The sequence below is a fragment of the Oxyura jamaicensis genome, chromosome 19, assembly GCF_011077185.1.
Source record: "Oxyura jamaicensis isolate SHBP4307 breed ruddy duck chromosome 19, BPBGC_Ojam_1.0, whole genome shotgun sequence".
Taxonomy (NCBI): Eukaryota; Metazoa; Chordata; class Aves; order Anseriformes; family Anatidae; genus Oxyura; species Oxyura jamaicensis.
The window spans coordinates 7,797,868-7,817,607 of NC_048911.1; the positions used below are offsets into that span (position 1 = coordinate 7,797,868).

Here is a 19,740-nt window from a genome sequence, read left to right on the forward strand (position 1 = left end):
TGGCACGATGGAAAATGCAGAGAGGAAATGAAAGAGCGCAGTGAGGAAAGGAAAGGAGCATAATTATGTAGATGTAGAGGTGAAGGTCAAAGTCTACATGTGACTGGTGTATGGTGTGATTTTTTGTTTGTTTTTGTTGGGGGGTGGTTTTTTTTGTTTGTATTTGTTGCTGAAAACTGCCCAAGGCTGATCTAGAAGTGCTGGGGGGAAGAGAGTGCAAATTAAGAGTGGCCATTCTCTGCATGAGGAGAGCGAGCAACATGAGAAGTGCCTTTGGCTTACGGCACTTACCTGTATTAGCATTTTGCCTGTGTGTTCCTCAGTTGCTTCTCCATTCCTTTCAGTTTCTTCTGATGTAGAAGATTGCTTACTAATGGAGCAGGGTCAGGGCTGAGGGTGAGCCATGAGGTGCTGGGTAAGCAGTATCGCCACCCTGGCAGCGATGCCGGGCGGGATGAGCTAACCTCTGCCTTCCTACCTCTGCTGCTGCCTCACGGTGCAGCGCCTCACCCTGCCTCCATCTGTGGTGTGGGCAGGCTTCCCCTCTCCTGATGGCCCCTCAGCTTTGTCCCCCATTTCTGGCGGGCCTGAGGTGGCTGAGGAAGCGGCCCAAGTGGAACACACCTCGCGTTAGAAGCGATTTCCACACAAGGCAGGGGCTGAAACCAAGTTTGGCCTCGGCCGGTGCTCCCTGAGGGGACAGGGGGGGCTGAGCCCGGCGACTGTGGCTCCCTCAACACCGGGTGTGGGGGCGCGGGGGGCCCTGAGGCGCCGCCGGAGCCCTGAGGTGATGGCGGCGGGGCCCTGAGGCGACGCCGAGGCTCCTGAGGAGATGGCGGCGGAGGGACCGCGCCTCCCGCTCCCGCCGGGTTAAACGGGGTGAGGCACTCTTTGGCCGCCGGCGGAAGAAGCCGAGCGCTGGGGCCTGCGCGATGCGGCCTATAAAAGACGTGGGGTGGCGCGGAGCTTCGGGCAGTCGGAGCCGGGGCTGGCAGGGTGCGGATCGTGAAGGAAGCGCTTGGCCGAGCGGCGGGAGCCCCGGAAGGCGGCGGTGGCGGCCTGAGAGCCCCCCATCTGCACCCTCCCTGCTCGCTCCTCTCCCTCGGGGGGCGAGGAGACAGCGCCAGCCCTCCTCGGAGCCGTGGGCCGCGCCTCCCTCTCGCCCCGCTGGATGCTCTGGGGCTCGCTCCCTGAGAGGGGCCGCGGCGCCGGCAGCCCCCGCTGTGGCGGGGCCATGGGGGCGGGCAGCGGCAGGGCGCCGAGCTCCCTTCCCCGCTGAGCAAGCCCCCTCGTCCCGGCGCCGATGCCGAGCTATCCCCTCACGGCCGGCCCCTGAGAGCCTCCCTTCCCCTCCCCATGCCTGACGGAGCCCCTCGCCTCGGAGACGCCCTGCAGCAGCCCCGCCGGCCCGGGGGTCTGCGGCTGCCCCCGCGGGATGAGAGGAGCTGCCCCGGCCGCCGGGGGCAGCCAGGAGAGGGGCAGGCACCCAGCCCACCGCCGGCTGCCGTGAGGCGGCTGTAGCTGCCTCGGCTGGAGGAAGAGCCCCTTTGTTTTCCTCCCCCCCCCTCCCACCCCCCAACCCCTTCCCGGGGCTTCATGCCCCCCTGAGGGATGATGGAGGTGGTGGGGGACTTTGAGTACAGCAAGAAGGACCTGATAGGACACGGAGCCTTTGCTGTGGTCTTCAAAGGTCGCCACCGCAAGGTAAATACCACAGCGGCGGGCTCGGCCCGCAGCCGGTTACACAACCCCCGCCGGGCCGGGCCGGGGTCGCTCGGTGGGGCCGCGGCTCTGAGGAGCCCGTGCCGGGGGGTGACACCTGCCGGGGGCCTTCGGGGACTTCTGGGGTTGGGGGGGAGGGAAAATAAAAAAAGACATAAAGACAAGAAGGTGCGGGGTGGGCTCTGAGGTAGCGGGCCGGGGGCGGTGGGGCCCGGAGGTGGGCCCTGCGGCGGCCTGAGCCGAGCCGCCGTCACCCGGCCTCACCGAACAATTTTTGTTATTATTATTATTCTGGTTTAATAAAAACATCAACAAAAAGCCCAGCTAAGCCGTGTTCTCACCTCTCCTCCCTGCTGTTTGGTAGCTTCCTAACATAACGGCGAGCCGGGAGTTGCAGCTGCAGGGGAGCCGAGCCCTTTGTTTGTCAGGAGGGGCATGTTTATCTCAACGGGGAGCGAGGGACCCGATGGAAAATTGTCTCCTGGGGGACTGGCAGGAAGATTTCAGAAATTCAGAGGTGTCTGGTTTCCTGGCGTGGCTCGCCGATCACCCCGGATATTCATAGTCGGGTTATGGTTTCTTGCTGCTGCGAGAGTTTATTCTGGGGCTGGTGCCTGAAGTGCTGTGCTTTCCAGAAAACAAGTCTTCACGCCGACCCTGTGGGAGCATCTGGAAGAACTTGGAAGGGCACAGCACAGAGATTTTTGAGTTTAAAAAAAAAAAAAAAAAAAGGCATTAGAAGCTTTGAAGGCCAATGGAGATGATTCCAAAGACAGTTTATTTTCAGGCAGTGTATAAGCATACAATAAATAAACTATATATTTACTTAAAAACCAAATGCTCATACAGTTTTCAGCTGTGGAGTTTAAGGAGGCTGAAACTGGGAAGTCTAACATAGAATAAGTGACTTCATCATTGGGACGGGACTGAAGAACGAATGGGTTACGATTATTTTTGTTGTAACATTTTTTTTAATGCTTTTAAATCCATGAAAATGCAGTCTGGCTGCAGCTGGATTTTAATAGCTGCCTGCGCTGTTGTGGAATGAAATAGTTCTTAATGGTGTCATGTGATGTAGTAATCACCGGTGGGTAGAGTAGGGGTGATCTCGCTGCTCTTTCTCTTGTGCTTCACTAGATACTTGTTAGTGGATAAAGTTAAAATATATATATATATGTTAAACTGACAATATTTTTTTGGTTGTTTGCAGAAAACGGATTGGGAAGTAGCCATAAAGAGTATTAACAAAAAGAACTTGTCAAAGTCACAAATCCTACTTGGAAAAGAAATAAAAATCTTAAAGGTATGTTAATTGCAGTGATTTTTAAAGCTGCTTTACTTGAAAAGGAAAAGAGACTTTTGACGCAGTTCATTCTGGGTCATGTGCAGTATCACAGTAATTGTTGCTATGCCTTTTGCATCTTTATTAGTTCCAGAAGAAATACAGATCAAAAAAGACAAAAAAAAAAGATATTTTTTTAGCTCTGGAAATGCTCTCGGATCAGGTTAAGGGCATGTTTTTGTTGTTACAAGTGAAAAACTGTTGTAGAACCAGTATGTGCTTTTATTGCACATACAGAAAGCTTTGTCCTTCAGGATGCCTAGTCTTGCACCACCTTTCCCATGCTGTACAGTCACAGCAGAGGGTAAAATACAGGTCCTTGATCTTTTTTTTTTTTTTTTTTCCTCCTCAAACTTGCCTCGAAAACTAAAATTGGCATGCTGAATATGATTCCTGGGGCAGGCTTCCCCCTTCTGAGTGAATTCACTTCAAAAAGTGTAGAGTGGCCTTAATGAAGGAAATAGAGCATCATTTAGTTCTTCAGTGCTGTTTTATAGAAATATCTGCTTGGATGGTGTCTTAGCATTCTCTGCTCTCTGAACTGCACCGCACCTCATCTGAGGTAGCTTTGCAGTAAATCAGTGCTGCTGTCAAGTTTAGTGCTGTTTCCAACTTCCTTGAGATATATTTCTATTTTATAAGCAAGTATATATATTCTATTCTAGTTTATATGTTACACACTAGGAAATTGCAGCATTGGGTCTATTAGTGTGCTGCAAGTGCTTAGCAAAGCGTTGCTTTTGTTTTGAACAGTTACAAATAATTGCATGAGTTGTCATGCAAGTTGTAGTTGATGTTATTTGGCTCGTTTTCCACTTTATTGTAAAATAAAGAGGTTGGCTTGAAAATAGCATAGTTGGTTACTCCCCTAAACAAGAAATTGTGTGAGACTCTAATTAAATTTAGTCAGTTTTCAGTATTCATTAGAGGATCGTGTGTCGTAATATTTTCTATAACAAGATGTAGAAAATACATTCTTGAGCCAGATGTTTTTTGACCTGAAGATACTGTCTAATTTTCTATTAGTGTAATATATTGACTAAATAGCTGGGATTTCCTCCAAATTCCATCGAATGGTCTAAAAAATATACTGCCTTTCTTTGTAAAACTTGATTATCTTTTATTATCACCTGGTATATTAAATTTCAAATAATATAGGGCTATCGCCATAATATAAATATTTTGTTTTACAGGAACTTCAGCATGAGAACATTGTAGCTCTGTATGATGTCCAGGTAAAATATACCTTGATGCCTTTTTCTTTAGATTTTATTTATTAAAATATAATGCATTTAAATATCAAGTAGGTTTTCAAGTAGCCATATGTTTTCTTGCCATAATCAGTGTGGTATTTAGAAAAAGAAATCCATTTCCCTAGCAGTGGCAAGGCGGTTCTCTCATATTCAACACACTACACGCTTATTTTATATTGTCTCTTTTTGGGGTAGAAAGGTGTGAGGAATCTGGTTTACTTCCGGGCACAGGAGCAAATGGAAGCCTGATAATCTCTGCAGAGACTGTTTGTGTAGTCTGGTCCTGTCTCCGGAGAGAAGCATCAGCTGGCTGGGCTGGGAGCTGTATCAGTGGCAGTAACTATTCTCCTGAATTAGCATTGTTTCTTTGGCCCTCTAATTTAATTGGAAAGTGGATGTTTGCGGTTAATGACTGAATGCACCCAAAGGAAAATGTGCTTCCTAGTAGGAGTTGATCTGAAAGGATGAAGCAAAGTGACATTGAGAAGTCAACATAACCGAAAATACCATTGTAGAGAAGGAGCAATCTCTGAGCCATCTGTGGCAAAGAAATCTATTGTCTAGCCCGGTGTCATGGTGAGGGAGAGCTGAGGGAAGGTCACCATCACATGTGTATGTTGCTGTAACATACCTGTGTTCCAATGAGGGGGGATAAAGTATAAAAGCCAACCAGACATTTGGATCTTTTCGATTAGGAGAAATAAGGATTAGGTGGCTTCAAATTGTCTTCCTCTTTTTATTCCCAGGATTCTGTCTGACAAGGTGAAGGTGTTTCTTTTCTAGCCTATCCAGAGTAGTGCATTCTATTTAGCAGGAAGTACATTTCTTCTATTGTAAGGCCTGCAAATGTTGAGTAATGCTGAATGTGAGATGATGTAAGGTGTGCAAGCATTTGTTCTACTTGAATAAGAACTATACGTTTGTCTCCTGGCCTCAATTCTAATCTTAAATACAGAATTACATTTATGAATAAGATTATTAAGAACCACCCTTGGGGCATTGCATAGATAAAGCCGTACAAAATAGAAATTTTTACATTATTCAACTATTTTGTCTTTACGTGTTTGCATCCTAAAAGGTTTTCAGTTCATGTATCAGCTTCTGTTGACCAATGATACAAAGTGATGGTTTCAAGTAATAACAGATTATGCTTCAAAACTTCCCATTTGGATGTGCATACTCTTTCCTGAGGTCTTTCCCTTTTTGGGTCCTGACTTCAGACCTCTGCATTTTGAATGATATTAGCTGCTCTGAAAGGGAAAGTGCAGTCTCTCAAAGAGACCAGGCTTTCCTGAGTAATGCTAAATGGAAATAATCTGTCAGCATCCTGAATTTAGTGTATACGCACACCTTAAAAGAAACTGGAGTTGTGGACGGAGGATGTTGGTGTGTGAGTAAGCAGCTGAATTTTGGTTTTATCATTTACAGTTTTTTTTATGTGAAGATTACTTATTAAGCTTTGCAGCTCCACTTGAAGGTAGTTGACCAGATATAATGTATTTTGATGATTTAACATCATCTTCTAATTCAAAGCTTTGGAGCAGCTCTCATTTCTTATTATTTCTATACAGAACATCCACAAGGGAAGAAAGGACAGAGCTATACACTTGTTTATTTCTTCACCTTAAAAGTAATTTAGAAACACATTTTTCATGCTTTTATGTTCTACCACAGAAAAGGGTACCCCTATGAGTGACAGTACTTTGTGAGCGGTCAGCCCTTTATTCTCCTTTTGAGATGTGCCTGTTTGTCACTGGCCATTGCACTTCAGTAAAAAGAACAGCTACAGCAGAGGGAAGGGAAAAACTGTCTCATACCTTGGATGTATTTCAAATGCATTCATGGCAAACATAAGGCTTGGCAGTATAATGCTACTTCTATAGAAGAAATTGTGTGCAAAATACGGTCCAGAGGATGTGACACTTGCGCAAATAAGCTTTTCCCTTTCTGCACAGGGCTCTGTTTGTGAAATATTATACGTCATTAACTTGTATGATTATATTAATTTATAACCCAGCAAGAATGAACGCTATGCAAGGCATTCGCATGTCTAGTAGGCTGCTACACCTACTAATTTTCTCTAGCATTTCATGTTCTAGCATGTACTGCTCTTTTTGTTTGTTGTAGTATTGTGTACATGGACTTACAGTATAATAGATAAGAATTTAGGAATTGAAACAGTATTTAAGTTGTAGAAACTCTTTTTTTTTTTTTTTTACTCTGTGCTGGAGCCAGTGGGGTCTGTGTCACAGCAGGGAGTTCTCAGTGTGACTGAGAATCTGTTTTATTTTTATAGATCTGTTGGTCTGAAGTTTTTCTTAAATGCTCCCATTTCAAGTGCACTCCTAGGCAGACCATTTATCTGAATAATAGAAGAACTGTTTGTTGTACCAAGTGTTCAGATAAAAAAAGCAGGTGTGCAATGCAAGTGGCAAAAATAAGTGAAAAAAGGTGTATTAATTGCAATGAATAATAAATATTTTTTACATCTCACAATATTAAGTGAAATTATTTGTGCTCAATGGTGGTACTTGGAGATTAAAGCTGTATGCCTGCATAGCAATTTGGAATATATCTTTTAAGCTCGAGAAAGAAAGGGTAGTTAATGTTTTACATATTGCAAAAGGCTTCATTTAGAGTTGTTTTCACATGAGGTAATTACACACATTCCTTCTCTTTCATCTCTGCTCATTTATGGTTGTGTTCCTGTTGCATCTGCGACCAGTCGCACAAGTGAGTGCAATAAAAAGACATACGCTGTTAAGGCTTTGATTGGATCTAAGGAGAACTTGTGAGCCATCCTAACGATAGGATATGAACACTTGAAAACCTACAGTGCTGTTGCTTCAGTGTCTTATGAACACCATTTTTTATATTCCTTAATACGTATAGGGTCCACTAAGTTAAATTACTGGAAATGACCATTCATTTGGGGACATCCCCAAAAGAACTGGTGCACCATTAGTGTTGAATGTGTATTGGTCAGCATTACAACCTTTTGTTCTGTTGCCAGCACAATAATTGTCCTCAATTTCCGTAAGGTAGTCACGTGCAGTGCTGGCAGGTTTGGTCTGCAGTTACACGTTTGATGTAAGCAGAGTATGTTTTTTGTGCTAGCTCAGAAGTCCAGGGATCTGCACAAAACAGAGTTTGGAGATGAATGGTTCTAAGACCGAAGGCGTTTGTGGAGATGCTTAAATAGGAGCTTTCAATCTGTGAGAGGCAAATATTTTGCTGTAGGAGGGCTCTGAAAAAAAGTGCAGCTCACCTCTCAAGGTGAAATTACTTTTTTCATGAAGTGAAATGCTTCAGAAAAGCAGAGTGCAATAGATGGATTCTAAAACGTAACCTGTTGAGACATCTTTAACTTATCTTCTTGGGCAGGAGGTTGGTATTTTTCCAAAATAAAAACCACCTGAGTCACTGCAATGGTACAGGAATGCAGCTCTTCTCCCGTGGTGGTGCTGTGAGATATCATTCATCCTGCAAAAGATCTGAGAGTCCTGGATCACATTAATTGGGGAAATGGAGCCTTGTTTCTCAAAAGCAAAAGGAGTCTAAAATAACCTCGAACTCAGCAGCATGAAGCGCGTTGTGGTCCTGGGATAAAATATTACACTGCACTATGAAGGTATCAGTAAGTTATTTGGAATGTGCTATACTTAGGCCATGAATTTACAGTTTTCTGCAGTTCATGATCCCAAGTGTGTGCCGAGTAGAACTAATCTCACGCAGTGCCAGACAGTGCCTGTTTTAGCAAATAATTTAATTCAAAACCTCTTTAGAATGTCAGCCATCAGGATGAAAGCCTGTAATGTATCTTGGAGATAGCGCTTTAGAAGAATGAGTAAGTTTTTGCTGTATGGAGTCTGAAGTTTGCTATTTGAGCAGTAGTTTAGAGAGAACAAATTTCTAGTTTGTTACTGGAGAAAGAGTATCTGAACATAAATTGTTTCTTGTCTTAGCTTGTTGACACAGAGCAGACAAAATAACTGCAGCTGCTTCTCCTGTCCTTGGAAGCAGCGAAAGCTACTGGGAACAAAGCCAGTGATCCTTTGGTACCTATTCCTCTGCCTTTCCCATACAAGTGCCCATCAGTTCCTACTAGGGATGCTTGTGGAAGGAATGGTGTTTATCTATGGCTGCTGTTTTACCAAAGGGATTAAGTGCTCCTGTCTGGGTTACCCAAGGACTCCAGCTGGTCTGGTCGTATTGCATGTTTCCTGAGGTGGTGGCTTCAGGCATTCTGGTGTGTGCTCTTGATCTTGGTGTGTCACAGCTTTGATTGGCTCCGTGCTCTCATCATAGCTGTTTCTGAACCATCATCTTTTAAATGAGGATGTCTCAATATCTCTTTTTTTTTTCTTCAGCTCTTTGATTGAGGCCTCTTGATTTGACAGCTTCCATCCTTACTGTTCGTGGATATAGTCATAGGACAGCATGATTTCCACACCATTTTCTGGAAAAATTTACCTGCCACATGACAAATGTTTTTAACAAAAAGGAAAATCCCACCCTTTAGAAAATGTAAAGCTTCTGAAATACCACCTCGTAGCTGGTGTGAACTGGAAGGCTGGTAACAATATCAGACTGCAAGGAATGACACTAGGCGTTGAAGTTTAGGGTTAGCCAGTTAGTTTGTTTTGACCACCAGAACCAAAGGTTTGGAGTTGCTACATCGTCCTTAACTCCTTTGCTGTGCCTGGATGCTGTAATCTGTATTTCAAAACTGTTTCAGATGATCTTTAAGTATTTGAGTGTGTTAAGTGCTTGGTGTGTCTTGAACAATTTTGCCTTTCCTTTGTGTTGTGCAGTCACCAGCCTCTTTCACGGTCCCCCGTACATATTCCTTAAGTACAGCAGTTCACATACCAGCAAATGGGTGGTACTGCTGTTGTGGTACATATCCCATGGCTGATTGCTCTTTTATGTGAATGATTGGCAGCGTGCACGCTATTTGAATCCTACGGCACGTGTCAACTGACATTTAGTCAGAACTAATAAAATGTTCAGGCCTTTGGACATGATAGGAGCTGAACATGTTCGAAGCTGGTGGTGCGGTGCACTTGTAAAGCAAAAGGAGAGTGTCTGTAATGCAGTCAGAAATAGCCTTAAGAAGATCTGGACCAGTCCCTTTTCACTAAATCATTAGATCTTTTGCCAAAAGTATCTAATGCTCCAAAAAGTGGAGTGTATTCCTGGCCAAAAAATAAATAAGCAAATACAGCACAAATTAACATGTCAGAAAATCAGATAGCCTGGCAGCTTATGCATTGCTGTTAACTTGCAAGCTCTTGGGACTCAGATCATAAACTGCAGCTAAACAATCTACAAACTGAGGAAAAGCAGAGTAACTATTTACTTGCCGCGGTTTCTCCCTTGGCAGCTCACTAAATACTCGCTGCAGACTTTTATCTTTTTCTGAAGGAGGGCTTCCTATCCAAAAAGAAATCTAGGATATGTTTCTGCCAGTGTGCTAGAGCACTAAAAACAGCTGTCAGAAGCAACCATGAATGTTTTGACTTCTTTTTCAATTAATGTCTTTTAAATGGAACCTACTGCACAGAGCCTGTGATTTGGGTTGGAACTTCACATCCCTTGAGACAACTGTGGGAAGTCTGGGATTAAAACATGGCAACTTTTGGCAAATATGTTGCCTCCTAATCTTTGTCTGGTAGGTTTACCTGTTAGCTTTCAAAACTGTAAAATGCTTTCCTATTAACCTTTGTTATCCTTTACTTTATCTTGCAAGTAAAACTTTGATTCAGAATAAGAAGTAAAAGTAGGTTTTCGTCAAGAAAACTTGGAGCAAATAAGGCAAGGTATGCCAGGAAACTATTCCATGATTGTTTTGACACAGCATACATTTGTTTTGCCTGATTATTTTTCTAGGTAGAAGTGTAGGCCAGAGCAGCTCCAGCTGCTATAATTTTATGATCTGTATGTGAATGTAAATTTTTGAAAGCGTTGCTATCTGTTTCAAGAAGCAGTTTAAAATAGCTTGCTAGGTCAGCTTTATTCCTGAACGTTAAATCTGAAACGTGGTGGTTTACTTATCTTTCCCTTTTTGAGCACTTTTCTCTGCCTAGCTAGTTAACAGGAATCGCTCATCTGGAGAATGACGATAGGGATTGCTTTATTTTTCAGCAAAATAATTTATTAGGGAAAAATGAGTCTACCGAATTGAGTTGTGTTTTCTGAATGTATTCCCAAAACGGAGATCATGTTCCCAGTCAGGCCAGGCAAGAACAGGAATGCAAAATGTGAACAACTGTGAAGGGATGAACAACTTCAGCTGTTTTGAAGCTGTTTTGCTTGCACTGGTGGGATATTGGAAAGTGCACGTGGTTATGAGTTAAAGTTGGGACCAAATGTGGCTGGGAGCTCGGTACCCGTACAGCACAAAGTATTTCTTCTGCAGTACCAATTAGATGCAGCTTTTGACCAGGCTAGGAAAATGTCTTTGTGAAACATCTATTCTGATATAATTTAAAAATAAAAATTACAAAGATATATATCCAATCCACAATAAAAACACTCTACTTTGTACTATGACTTGAACCCAATGACTTGACTATTGGTAATCAATAATATCCGTCAGTAAAAGCTGAGTAATGCTAGCTAAGGAAAATCTGGGGTAGTCTGTAGGAACGACTTTCTTTAAACTGCAGTTGGAAACAGTATGTAATGTTGGTATTTTCACGTGATCCTAAGTGATACTGATGAGAAGCTGCCTTTTCAAGTTGAAAATGCCAATTATGAAGGATAAAACCAAGATAATAAAATTAAATAATTAAATGAGTTGTGGTGTTTTTTTTTGTTTTGTTTTTTAAGAATGCTGCACGTTGGGTTTTAAATGCCCTGGTGATCTGTTCAGCGACTAGTAAGTTGTAGAGCAGGTCCCAGGTATTTGGAGAATAGACAGAAATGGGTAATTTGAAGATGGTGGGTAAATTTTACGTGATGTAAGCAGGTAACGTTTGAATAAAACAATCTAAACTTTTAGAATAAATCATAGTAAACATTTTATATTTTCATTATAGATGTAATTGATATATACTCAATCAAATCACCCTAATCAAGTATTTGGTTTTAGTTAATACTCTCAAAATAACTCTGATAATTGAAGCCTTACCCTGGCTACAGTATTAAAACTTCAATGTGATGTATACAGATTTTTGAACACCAACATTTTATGGGAATTAAATGTTCAGGGATTCGTTTGGGCAGATTTAGAAATCCCAACAGAGGTTTGATGGGATAGTTCAGTTCATTTCAAACTGTTTAGAGGATTTGTGACAGGTGGGTATTTGGTACAGGGTTTGTAATCTGTTGCCAATTTGCCCTGATTTCCCAAACCCACATACCAAACTGATGTCGTTACCTGTACACAGTAGTCAGAAGAGCCTGCCTTTGAGGGGGTGGCTGACAGAAGAAAGCCTCCGCAGGCTTGGTGTGACACGGCTCTGTTTCTGTCAAATCTGAGCATACATTTGTGATCTTCCTCTCACACAGACTCTCCGGCCCCGTGTGCTCCTCCAGCTGCCTGAGGGTGGCCAGAATAACAGTGCTGTGACATCTTTGCTCTGACTTAAGTGCTATGTTCACCTGTAGGTTCTGGTTTCCTCGCCTGGAGAGGTGAGGGCTGTTATGACAGGGCGGATCAGCTCTGTGTTTGGGAAGGGAGCAGCTTCCTCTGAAAGGACTTTGTGTCCAAGACAATCCAGACAACACATTCTCTTAGTTCTGTGATGAATACAAGTCTGTCATGAGCTGAGCGCTACATGCTGCAGTAAGCTGCTGTTTTTGTGCAGTGTGTTGTGTAGCTGAGGCGCTGACGCTGTGGAACATCTATTTCTGATTCATGGGATTGCTATGTTTGGGTGGAAATCCAATAGCTGAGCTTCCTTCTTGTCACTGGAGAACAGACGATTTCCATGCTTCTTAGAAGTGTTGTTATTTTACGCACGGCAGTTGTCCTGTAAGTGAAGTGCTCCTCAGCTGGCAGAATCTGGGGTTTGATCACTTGGGAGCTCAGGGTAGCACTTGGTCGGTTACAGGCTGAAGTACAAAGGAGGTTAATGACAAGTGGTGATAGCTTTCTGTTTGCTCATTTTGTTGCTATTCCTGTTCCAAAGATTTCAGAGCATTCTACAAATGGTGACTTTCTTCTCATGATTCCAGTCTTTTTGTTGAGCTCAGAGGAAGGTGTCAGGGAGCCTTACTAGCAGTTGCAGTGCCGGTATGTCAGAGATGGGAGTAGGAGCAGGTGTCTTGGCTTCCTTCTTTTTTTCTTCGACACAAGACTGGCCTTTGCTGGGCAAAATGATGAAAATTGTTTGGAATTAGTTTAATTAGATAGACAACTTGGAAGCTAATCCCAGATATGGGTTACTGTTTGACATCCTTGGGTTCCTGAAAGAAGACGAGTTTCTATTTTGGAAGAAATTGTTGCAAAGGAACAGTGTAGAAAGAAACAAGATTTATAATCGTGTATTTTCAGTAATTTACAGGGCAGGTATTTGTGGTGGTGGTGGTGTATTTTGCTTTAATGTATTCCCTTCCTGATAAAATGCACTTAGATTTTGAGGCATTTATAGGATTTCAAATTATGGTTCATGTTGACCACAGCTGTTACAGAAACATTGAACAATTGGGACTTCCTGAAACGCGATCTACTGCTGCTTCAATATTCTGTGTTGGTTGGAGCACACCCTTCATTCCCAACAGATTTGCCTAACATTCCTAGAAACATGCTTTCTTTGAAACTAATTTCAAAATGTAAACAAATCTGTAAAGTGCTCAGTGTTCTGAGCTGGAAAAACCCTCAAGTGCCTTTCTGTAACACAGATGAGAATGGCTAAACTAAACGCTTCCAGAAAGTGAAACAGCCGAGTCTCGAATTAACCTTAACGCATCTGGCTCATCTTGAACTACTTATTCGTGCAGTTGTGTGTGCGTTAGGTGTCGTTTTAATCACGATCATGTGAACAGCAGCAACGTTTGACAGTAGCTTAGGAGTTAATGTTCAAAGCTCTCATAAACTTTAGGTTTTCCTTCTTATAAAATAACATCACTTGACACTTCAGCAGGTTTTGAGTATAACATTCCCCCTCAGGAAAGAGAATTTTTGCTGTGAAGCTGTTTGGCTCTGACTTTTTAATGCTCGTTTTATGTTTTTGTCTCGTTTTGCCTGACAGAACTGGCTTTACTTAGTGTTGATTTCAGTATATATTCTTGATAACTTGAAAACCCTTAAGGAATATCTGAATCTGCAATGGATTGGTAGTAAACATATTTATTTGCTACCCACAGTGACTTTAACATAAGGTCTCTCATCTGACTTGAAAAATCTCATATTGGTTAATGCAGGTGTTCAAGGCTCTGTCTTGTCACATTCTTAAACTGAATTGTTCTTCTCTTTTAGGAAATGCCCAATTCTGTATTTTTGGTGATGGAGGTATGTGTTAGCATATGTGCTTCTTTCTGGTTGATTTTTAAAAATGATTTTTAGAAAAAAAAAATCCTTTGCACAGCTGCAAAATAACAGGTAATTCTGAAACCTAGATTATTAATTTTCTCTGCAGTCCTAAGCATATCAGCAGTGTTTGTACCATAAATTCATTTTTATTTTATGATACTATAAGCATGAATGAAGGTGTTACACCTCAAATTAGTAATTACAAATAATTGACAAAACAAAGTTAAAAAGCTGGGAAGGGTCTTCTAATTTTAATGAAAATACTGAAAAGCAAAAGTCATCACAGCAAGTGTTTCAGACCTTGTATTTTGAAAAAAAAACTTTCTTTTTAACAGTACTGCAATGGTGGGGATTTGGCAGATTACTTGCAAGGTAACTGATTTCTGTATTTCCCTATTAGGAAGCTATTGCATTACATGTTTATAGTCTATGTTTGTATAATCCATTGAAGTTTCTCTGAAATTTTTGCTTGTGGTTTAAAAATTTTCCTGTTTATGAGATGTCTGTGAATCCACAGTGCTTGTTTACTCTGGTGCGCTTTTAGAGTATCCTCTTTATATGGTTAATTAAATTCACTAATCAGTTCTACATTAGCTGCTTTATACGAACGGTTCTGTACCGATGCTGGGAATGTTGCATTCAGAGGTAGTAAGGTCGTCTCCTGGTTTATCATTCCACCTGCTTTCTTTGCCACCCTTCAAACTAATCCTTATTGCAAATAAAATTTGGAGCAGATAGATTAATCTCCACATTTTTCTGATGAAAATATTCTTCTGCCTGCCTCTGTATTAGCGGCGTGTTTAAGGAATCTTTTTGTGAGCAGCTATTGTTATGGTAACTGTGTATATTAAAAGCCTAATTTACTTCCCATTAAAATCCTTGGAAAGACTCATACAGTATAATCCAGCTCCTGCATTCAGTACATTTTCAGACTGCAGAATGAGCTAATAACTTCTGAAGAGACTTTCCAAAGTATGCCTTTTTCCACTCAAAATAAATTTTATCATGGATAAAATCCGTGAGCAGTGTGGTTATCTGTGTCCCCGTAACAATTTCTTTAAAGAAAGAACAGGTTTTCAGCTTCAGGCTGTAGCACGATCACAGATAAATTCAGTGTTATAAACTGTGGGAATTCTTTAATTTCACTGGCTCCTGTGGTTCTTTTTTGAGAGTTTAGGATTTGATAGTGGTTAAGATGTTCTAAAATTATGCTACTGAGTTGAATAAACTATTGTAAAAGCAGATAATTCAGAGCACAGTAACGAGTGTAAAACTCAGATATATTGTTAAAAGAGAATGCATTTGTAGTAAGATAGAAATCAGATTATTTTCAATATAATTCACTATGATTTGATTGCCTTTATTGTTTTCACATTTATCACTGTGAATTTTGTTGCTTTTTGCCCCAAAATAGCAATACATATTTTCTCATCTGCTATTGTGTGTGTGTTATTTTCAGCTAAAGGAACCCTCAGTGAAGATACCATCCGAGTGTTCCTCCAGCAGATTGCAGCAGCTATGCGTATTCTACACAGTAAAGGAATCATTCATAGGGATCTGAAACCACAGAATATTTTACTGTCTTATGCCAGTCGTAGGAAGTCAAGTGTCAGTGGCATACGCATCAAAATAGGTAAATGTGATTTTCTCTGATCTGAAGGTAAATCATCATTACTGAGTCATTTCCCTACTCAGAAGTGTCTTTGTAGTTAAAACACAGAGGGTGTACTATGTTGTGTATTAAATTGATGCAAATCAAGTCAGTAAGTCCAGAATGAGCTTTATGCTGTAATGTGGTTTTTCAGTATAAAAAAAAAAAAGAGTCAGACCCTTTGGATGAAATCTGCAGGAAAAAGCTGCCACTATAAAGCTGATGTTTCTAATATTAAACTACTTTAATTAGACACAAATCTGTAACCTTTGAAATGTTGAGTAGCCTTTAGCCCATTTCAAAACTGTATGCAAGCCTCCAGTCACAGTTCTAACTGGGTTGTTTTTGTTGTAGACCCTCCTAAGGGTTTTTGAAAAGTTTAAAAATGTAGGTTATGACCTATTTTTGACAGAAGGAGGTTGGCATTGTAGCTGAGGAGAGGTGGCAGCTGTTCAGGATACTACCAAACTCCTCATGTGGGAGACTTCAGGGGTTTTAATCTCTCATTGCTCTCCCTGTTAAGTGTCCATATGAAAAGACTTTGGTTTTGGCAAGTTTCTTGTCGGTGCTTTTGCTTAACCAAATTCTGAGATCTGTTCCAACTCAGTCCATCTTCTGAACGTCACAGAAAACTTCCTCTCTTACTGCCCTTACTTGATAATTTCAGATGCTGTTGCCTACATGCTTGCTCAGGCATCTGAAGGTGGATATCTACAACTTCTACCTGAAGTAATTTCACTGAAGCAGATAGTACATTCATCACTCTTAATGAACCGTTTATATTTAGCCACTGATTTTAGTCCTTTCCTACTGATGCCAGACAGCATGCTCTGCACCTGTGGAGATGGCTGAGCAGCAGTTTGTGCAAATGATGCCACCGCTGTTTCTTGGCTTGCTGTTTAGAAGATAATTCTTCCAGCGTATAATATAGATTTTTCTACTCCATGAAGATGGCTATAAAATATGCCTAGTTTTTGTTTTCTAACTGATGATTGTAGCAGATTTCAATCGGAAAAGATCATTCCTATGTTGTGAAAGTTTGAAGATTCTTTCTTTTCACTGACAAATGTTTCTTTACCCAGCTGACTTCGGTTTTGCTCGTTATCTGCATAGCAACATGATGGCCGCAACTCTGTGTGGTTCACCTATGTATATGGTGAGTGGCAGCATTTTTCAGATTGTGGCTTATCTCAAATATTCTGCTACCAGAACAAAATAATTTCTGGCTGGCAGATTGGCAAATGCCTAATGTTGCATTGGAAGTATTAGGGGCAGCATGCAATTCACCTTTCCGTAGTTTTACTGGCTTCTTGTTTTCTTGTGATTTGAAGATCGTGATTGTTGAAATGAAGAGGAATGAGAAGCATTAAACATTTCTTAGTGCTGCAGGGAGGAAACATCAAAAAAGCAATATACCTTAGCATTAATTTTTTTGCAGCATAAAGTAGTTTAATTCTTGCATACATACTTCTTTTATCCCCTTCCAAGCGTCTAAGGCAACAATAGCCTGTATTTGGTAATTTTCTATAAGATCTTTACATCAGTAGTTAAAAAAAAAAAAAAAAACACCCTAAATTTTTTGGTTTAATTTCTTTTATATATATTCTCTCAAATGTGGGGTTTGATTTATTCATTTTTTTTTCCTTCTTTTTGTTTCTTTTTTTTTAAAAAACAATTTGAAGTTAATTGCCATTGTGGTAGTCATTTCAGCACTGAACTGTCTGTCCTTAGCAGTGCCACTACTGTGTAGTGTGGTCATGGGAAAATCATTTTGCTTTCCCATGTCTTGTTTTTCAATATGTAAAATATTTAATTTGTAAAACTAAAACATTAATTTATTAAAATTAAAATATTAAAATAATATTAATCATCAAATATTAATTTAAAATGAAAATATTTAATACATAAAATATTTTAATATGGTGATAATTATATTCATTGTGAAATCGTTGGCTACTTACCCACAGAACGACTGCATTGACCAAGTAAATAATGCTTACTTCTTATTCCCATAGGTATAGATCATGAACTTCTTTCTTTAGAACATCAATATTTCTAGTTTTCTATGTTTCTGATATGTAACTTGCATTTCAGATAGTCTATTACCTTTCAAGTCATGCAATGACACAGACTAAAATTCTTGCATTTTCTATTAAATATTTTGTATTAAAATATGTTACTGTTTACAAAAAGTTGCTGTCTTTTAATACCACTCTGATAAAAGAAGTGTGTAATTCATGTTGCTGTGGCTTTGTTTTTTGCTTTTCCTTGTGATATTTTCCTGTACTTTCCAGGCCCCTGAAGTGATTATGTCTCAACACTACGATGCTAAAGCAGACCTGTGGAGCATAGGAACAGTGATTTATCAGTGTCTTGTTGGAAAACCACCTTTTCAGGTAACACTTTATTTCCCATTTCCTCTCTCTATTACTCTTTACAGTCTAATGGAAGTTCCTAGACTTTTCCTTCTAGGCATGAAAACAGAAGTAAGTAGTGATGTCTGAGTGTCGATGCTTGAAAGGCCAGGTAGCTTGAGGACACCAAAGCAGAAGGTGTTTGTACTTAGTCTTTGACATCAGTGTGTTCAATCCAGGGCAAATGTATAAGAATATTCAGTACTGAAGTCAGGGCTGTGCTCGGTGTTTTCTCCTTTAATGCCCATATGCAAAAGCTTTTTTTTTTTGTATGTGTGCATAGGTACAAAAGCTATTTTCTCCATTAAACTGAGCTTTAATTAATGTACGTTTTTATTTGACAGGCCAATAGTCCTCAAGATTTGAGAATGTTTTATGAAAAGAACAGGAATTTGATTCCTAGGTATGTCACCGTGGCCTTTCCTGTCACTTACATTTGTTGATTGAACACTTTTTCATCTTTGGGAATGCCTGGGATTCATAAAGATATTTGATGTTTCTATATTGACAAGAAGATAGTATGATACCAGTGACTCACGTTGCATCTTGCCTTCATTGTATCTTGCTGATTTGAGTGTCCTATACTAAGGCTATGGAGCATGTGTAGTTAAGACATAGGGACGTGGCAGAATGCTGACTTCCTGAGATTTAACGTGGTATGCATTTTTTAATAAATATGTGAAATTTAATGCATGTTTTGCTTCCTTTTATGTGCAGTATCCCTAGGGAAACGTCAACTTATCTGGCTGACCTGCTGTTGGGTTTGCTTCAGAGAAACCAAAAAGACAGAATGGACTTTGGTATGTAACTTTTCCTTTTGCTCTCTTGACCTGTTAGTTGTATACATGTGACCAAAGTAACTCTCCTGACCTTCTATCTTTAGGCAATTACATGAAAATTGAAGGTTTTTTCCTTCTGTGTTATCATAAAAGGAGCCAAAAAAAATTATTAGGTGATTACTGTCAGTATTAAGTGTGCAATTAACAGTTGTATCTTTATATTTCATAAATTCTAAAATTTTAGAATATTTAAACTGTGTAGTGACTGAAGTTTGCATACTGTTAGATTACTGCAAAGTCTGCATGGAACTGCACATTGAATTATTTGGGAAGTTAAGCGTAGCACAGATCAGGTTGATATTGCTTTAACAAAAATGTACTTGTGGCTCCAGTGGCTGCTGTGTTGCTTCCAGTTTACTGCTGCATTTGGCTTTTCCTTTTTAGCAGGAGATCTTTGATTGCAGAACATTGTGCTAACTTCTTAAGATTTCAAAGCCTCCAATCGGTGCTATTGAATCACTCAGAATGGCTGCAACTGTTGTCTCTTCAAAATTAGTCAGGAGTATAGTTTAGGGTTGTGTGTGCTCTGTACCAGCTAGATTGTTGTTTACTTGAGTACTGAAAAGACTTTTATTGGTAGTTTTTTGGCTAGCTAACAATTTGTTATTGCAGTTTTATCATAAATCCCAGGAAATGTTAATCTTTTAGCTACTTAAAGCTAGCTTAGCTAAATAAAATTAACTTTGTGTTAATTTTAACACAATGAAAATAACGATGTGTTTTATACTGAGATGTGTTTTTAGCAACAAGATAGGTGAACCCATCAACTTTAATCTATGGAATAGCGAGAAAGAGCCTAAAGTTTAAAATCTCTTCACGCTCCTTGCAGATGAGAGAATTCTTTCCTTACCATTAACTATTAGCTCTTGTGATACTGAGATCTTAGGGTGAGTTACAACCTTGAGACATGCTCAGTTTCCTTTCTGCTTATGAAACTTCATGTTCCTGTTTAGTTATGCATGCAGGCTTGGTTTTGACGCAGTACTGAAATACACAAATTGACTCATTCATCACATGTGGTTCTTGTGTGTTTGTGAT

The 19,740-nt window shown here is 40.5% G+C and overlaps 1 protein-coding gene across 1 annotated transcript in view; it reads left to right on the forward strand.

Annotated features, from left to right (window-relative positions):
• The first annotated feature begins 972 nt into the window (after positions 1 to 972).
• ULK2 (unc-51 like autophagy activating kinase 2) overlaps positions 973 to 19,740 on the forward strand; it is a 39,164-nt gene continuing 20,396 nt past the window's right edge. Inside the window, exons 1-10 of the mRNA XM_035342801.1 lie at positions 973 to 1,704; positions 2,933 to 3,025; positions 4,258 to 4,299; positions 13,745 to 13,777; positions 14,134 to 14,170; positions 15,258 to 15,431; positions 16,532 to 16,605; positions 17,744 to 17,845; positions 18,208 to 18,266; positions 18,581 to 18,663. Of these exons, the coding sequence (XP_035198692.1) occupies positions 1,612 to 1,704; positions 2,933 to 3,025; positions 4,258 to 4,299; positions 13,745 to 13,777; positions 14,134 to 14,170; positions 15,258 to 15,431; positions 16,532 to 16,605; positions 17,744 to 17,845; positions 18,208 to 18,266; positions 18,581 to 18,663 (790 nt within the window). The 5' untranslated portion in view covers positions 973 to 1,611. The remainder of the gene's footprint in view (positions 1,705 to 2,932; positions 3,026 to 4,257; positions 4,300 to 13,744; positions 13,778 to 14,133; positions 14,171 to 15,257; positions 15,432 to 16,531; positions 16,606 to 17,743; positions 17,846 to 18,207; positions 18,267 to 18,580; positions 18,664 to 19,740) is intronic.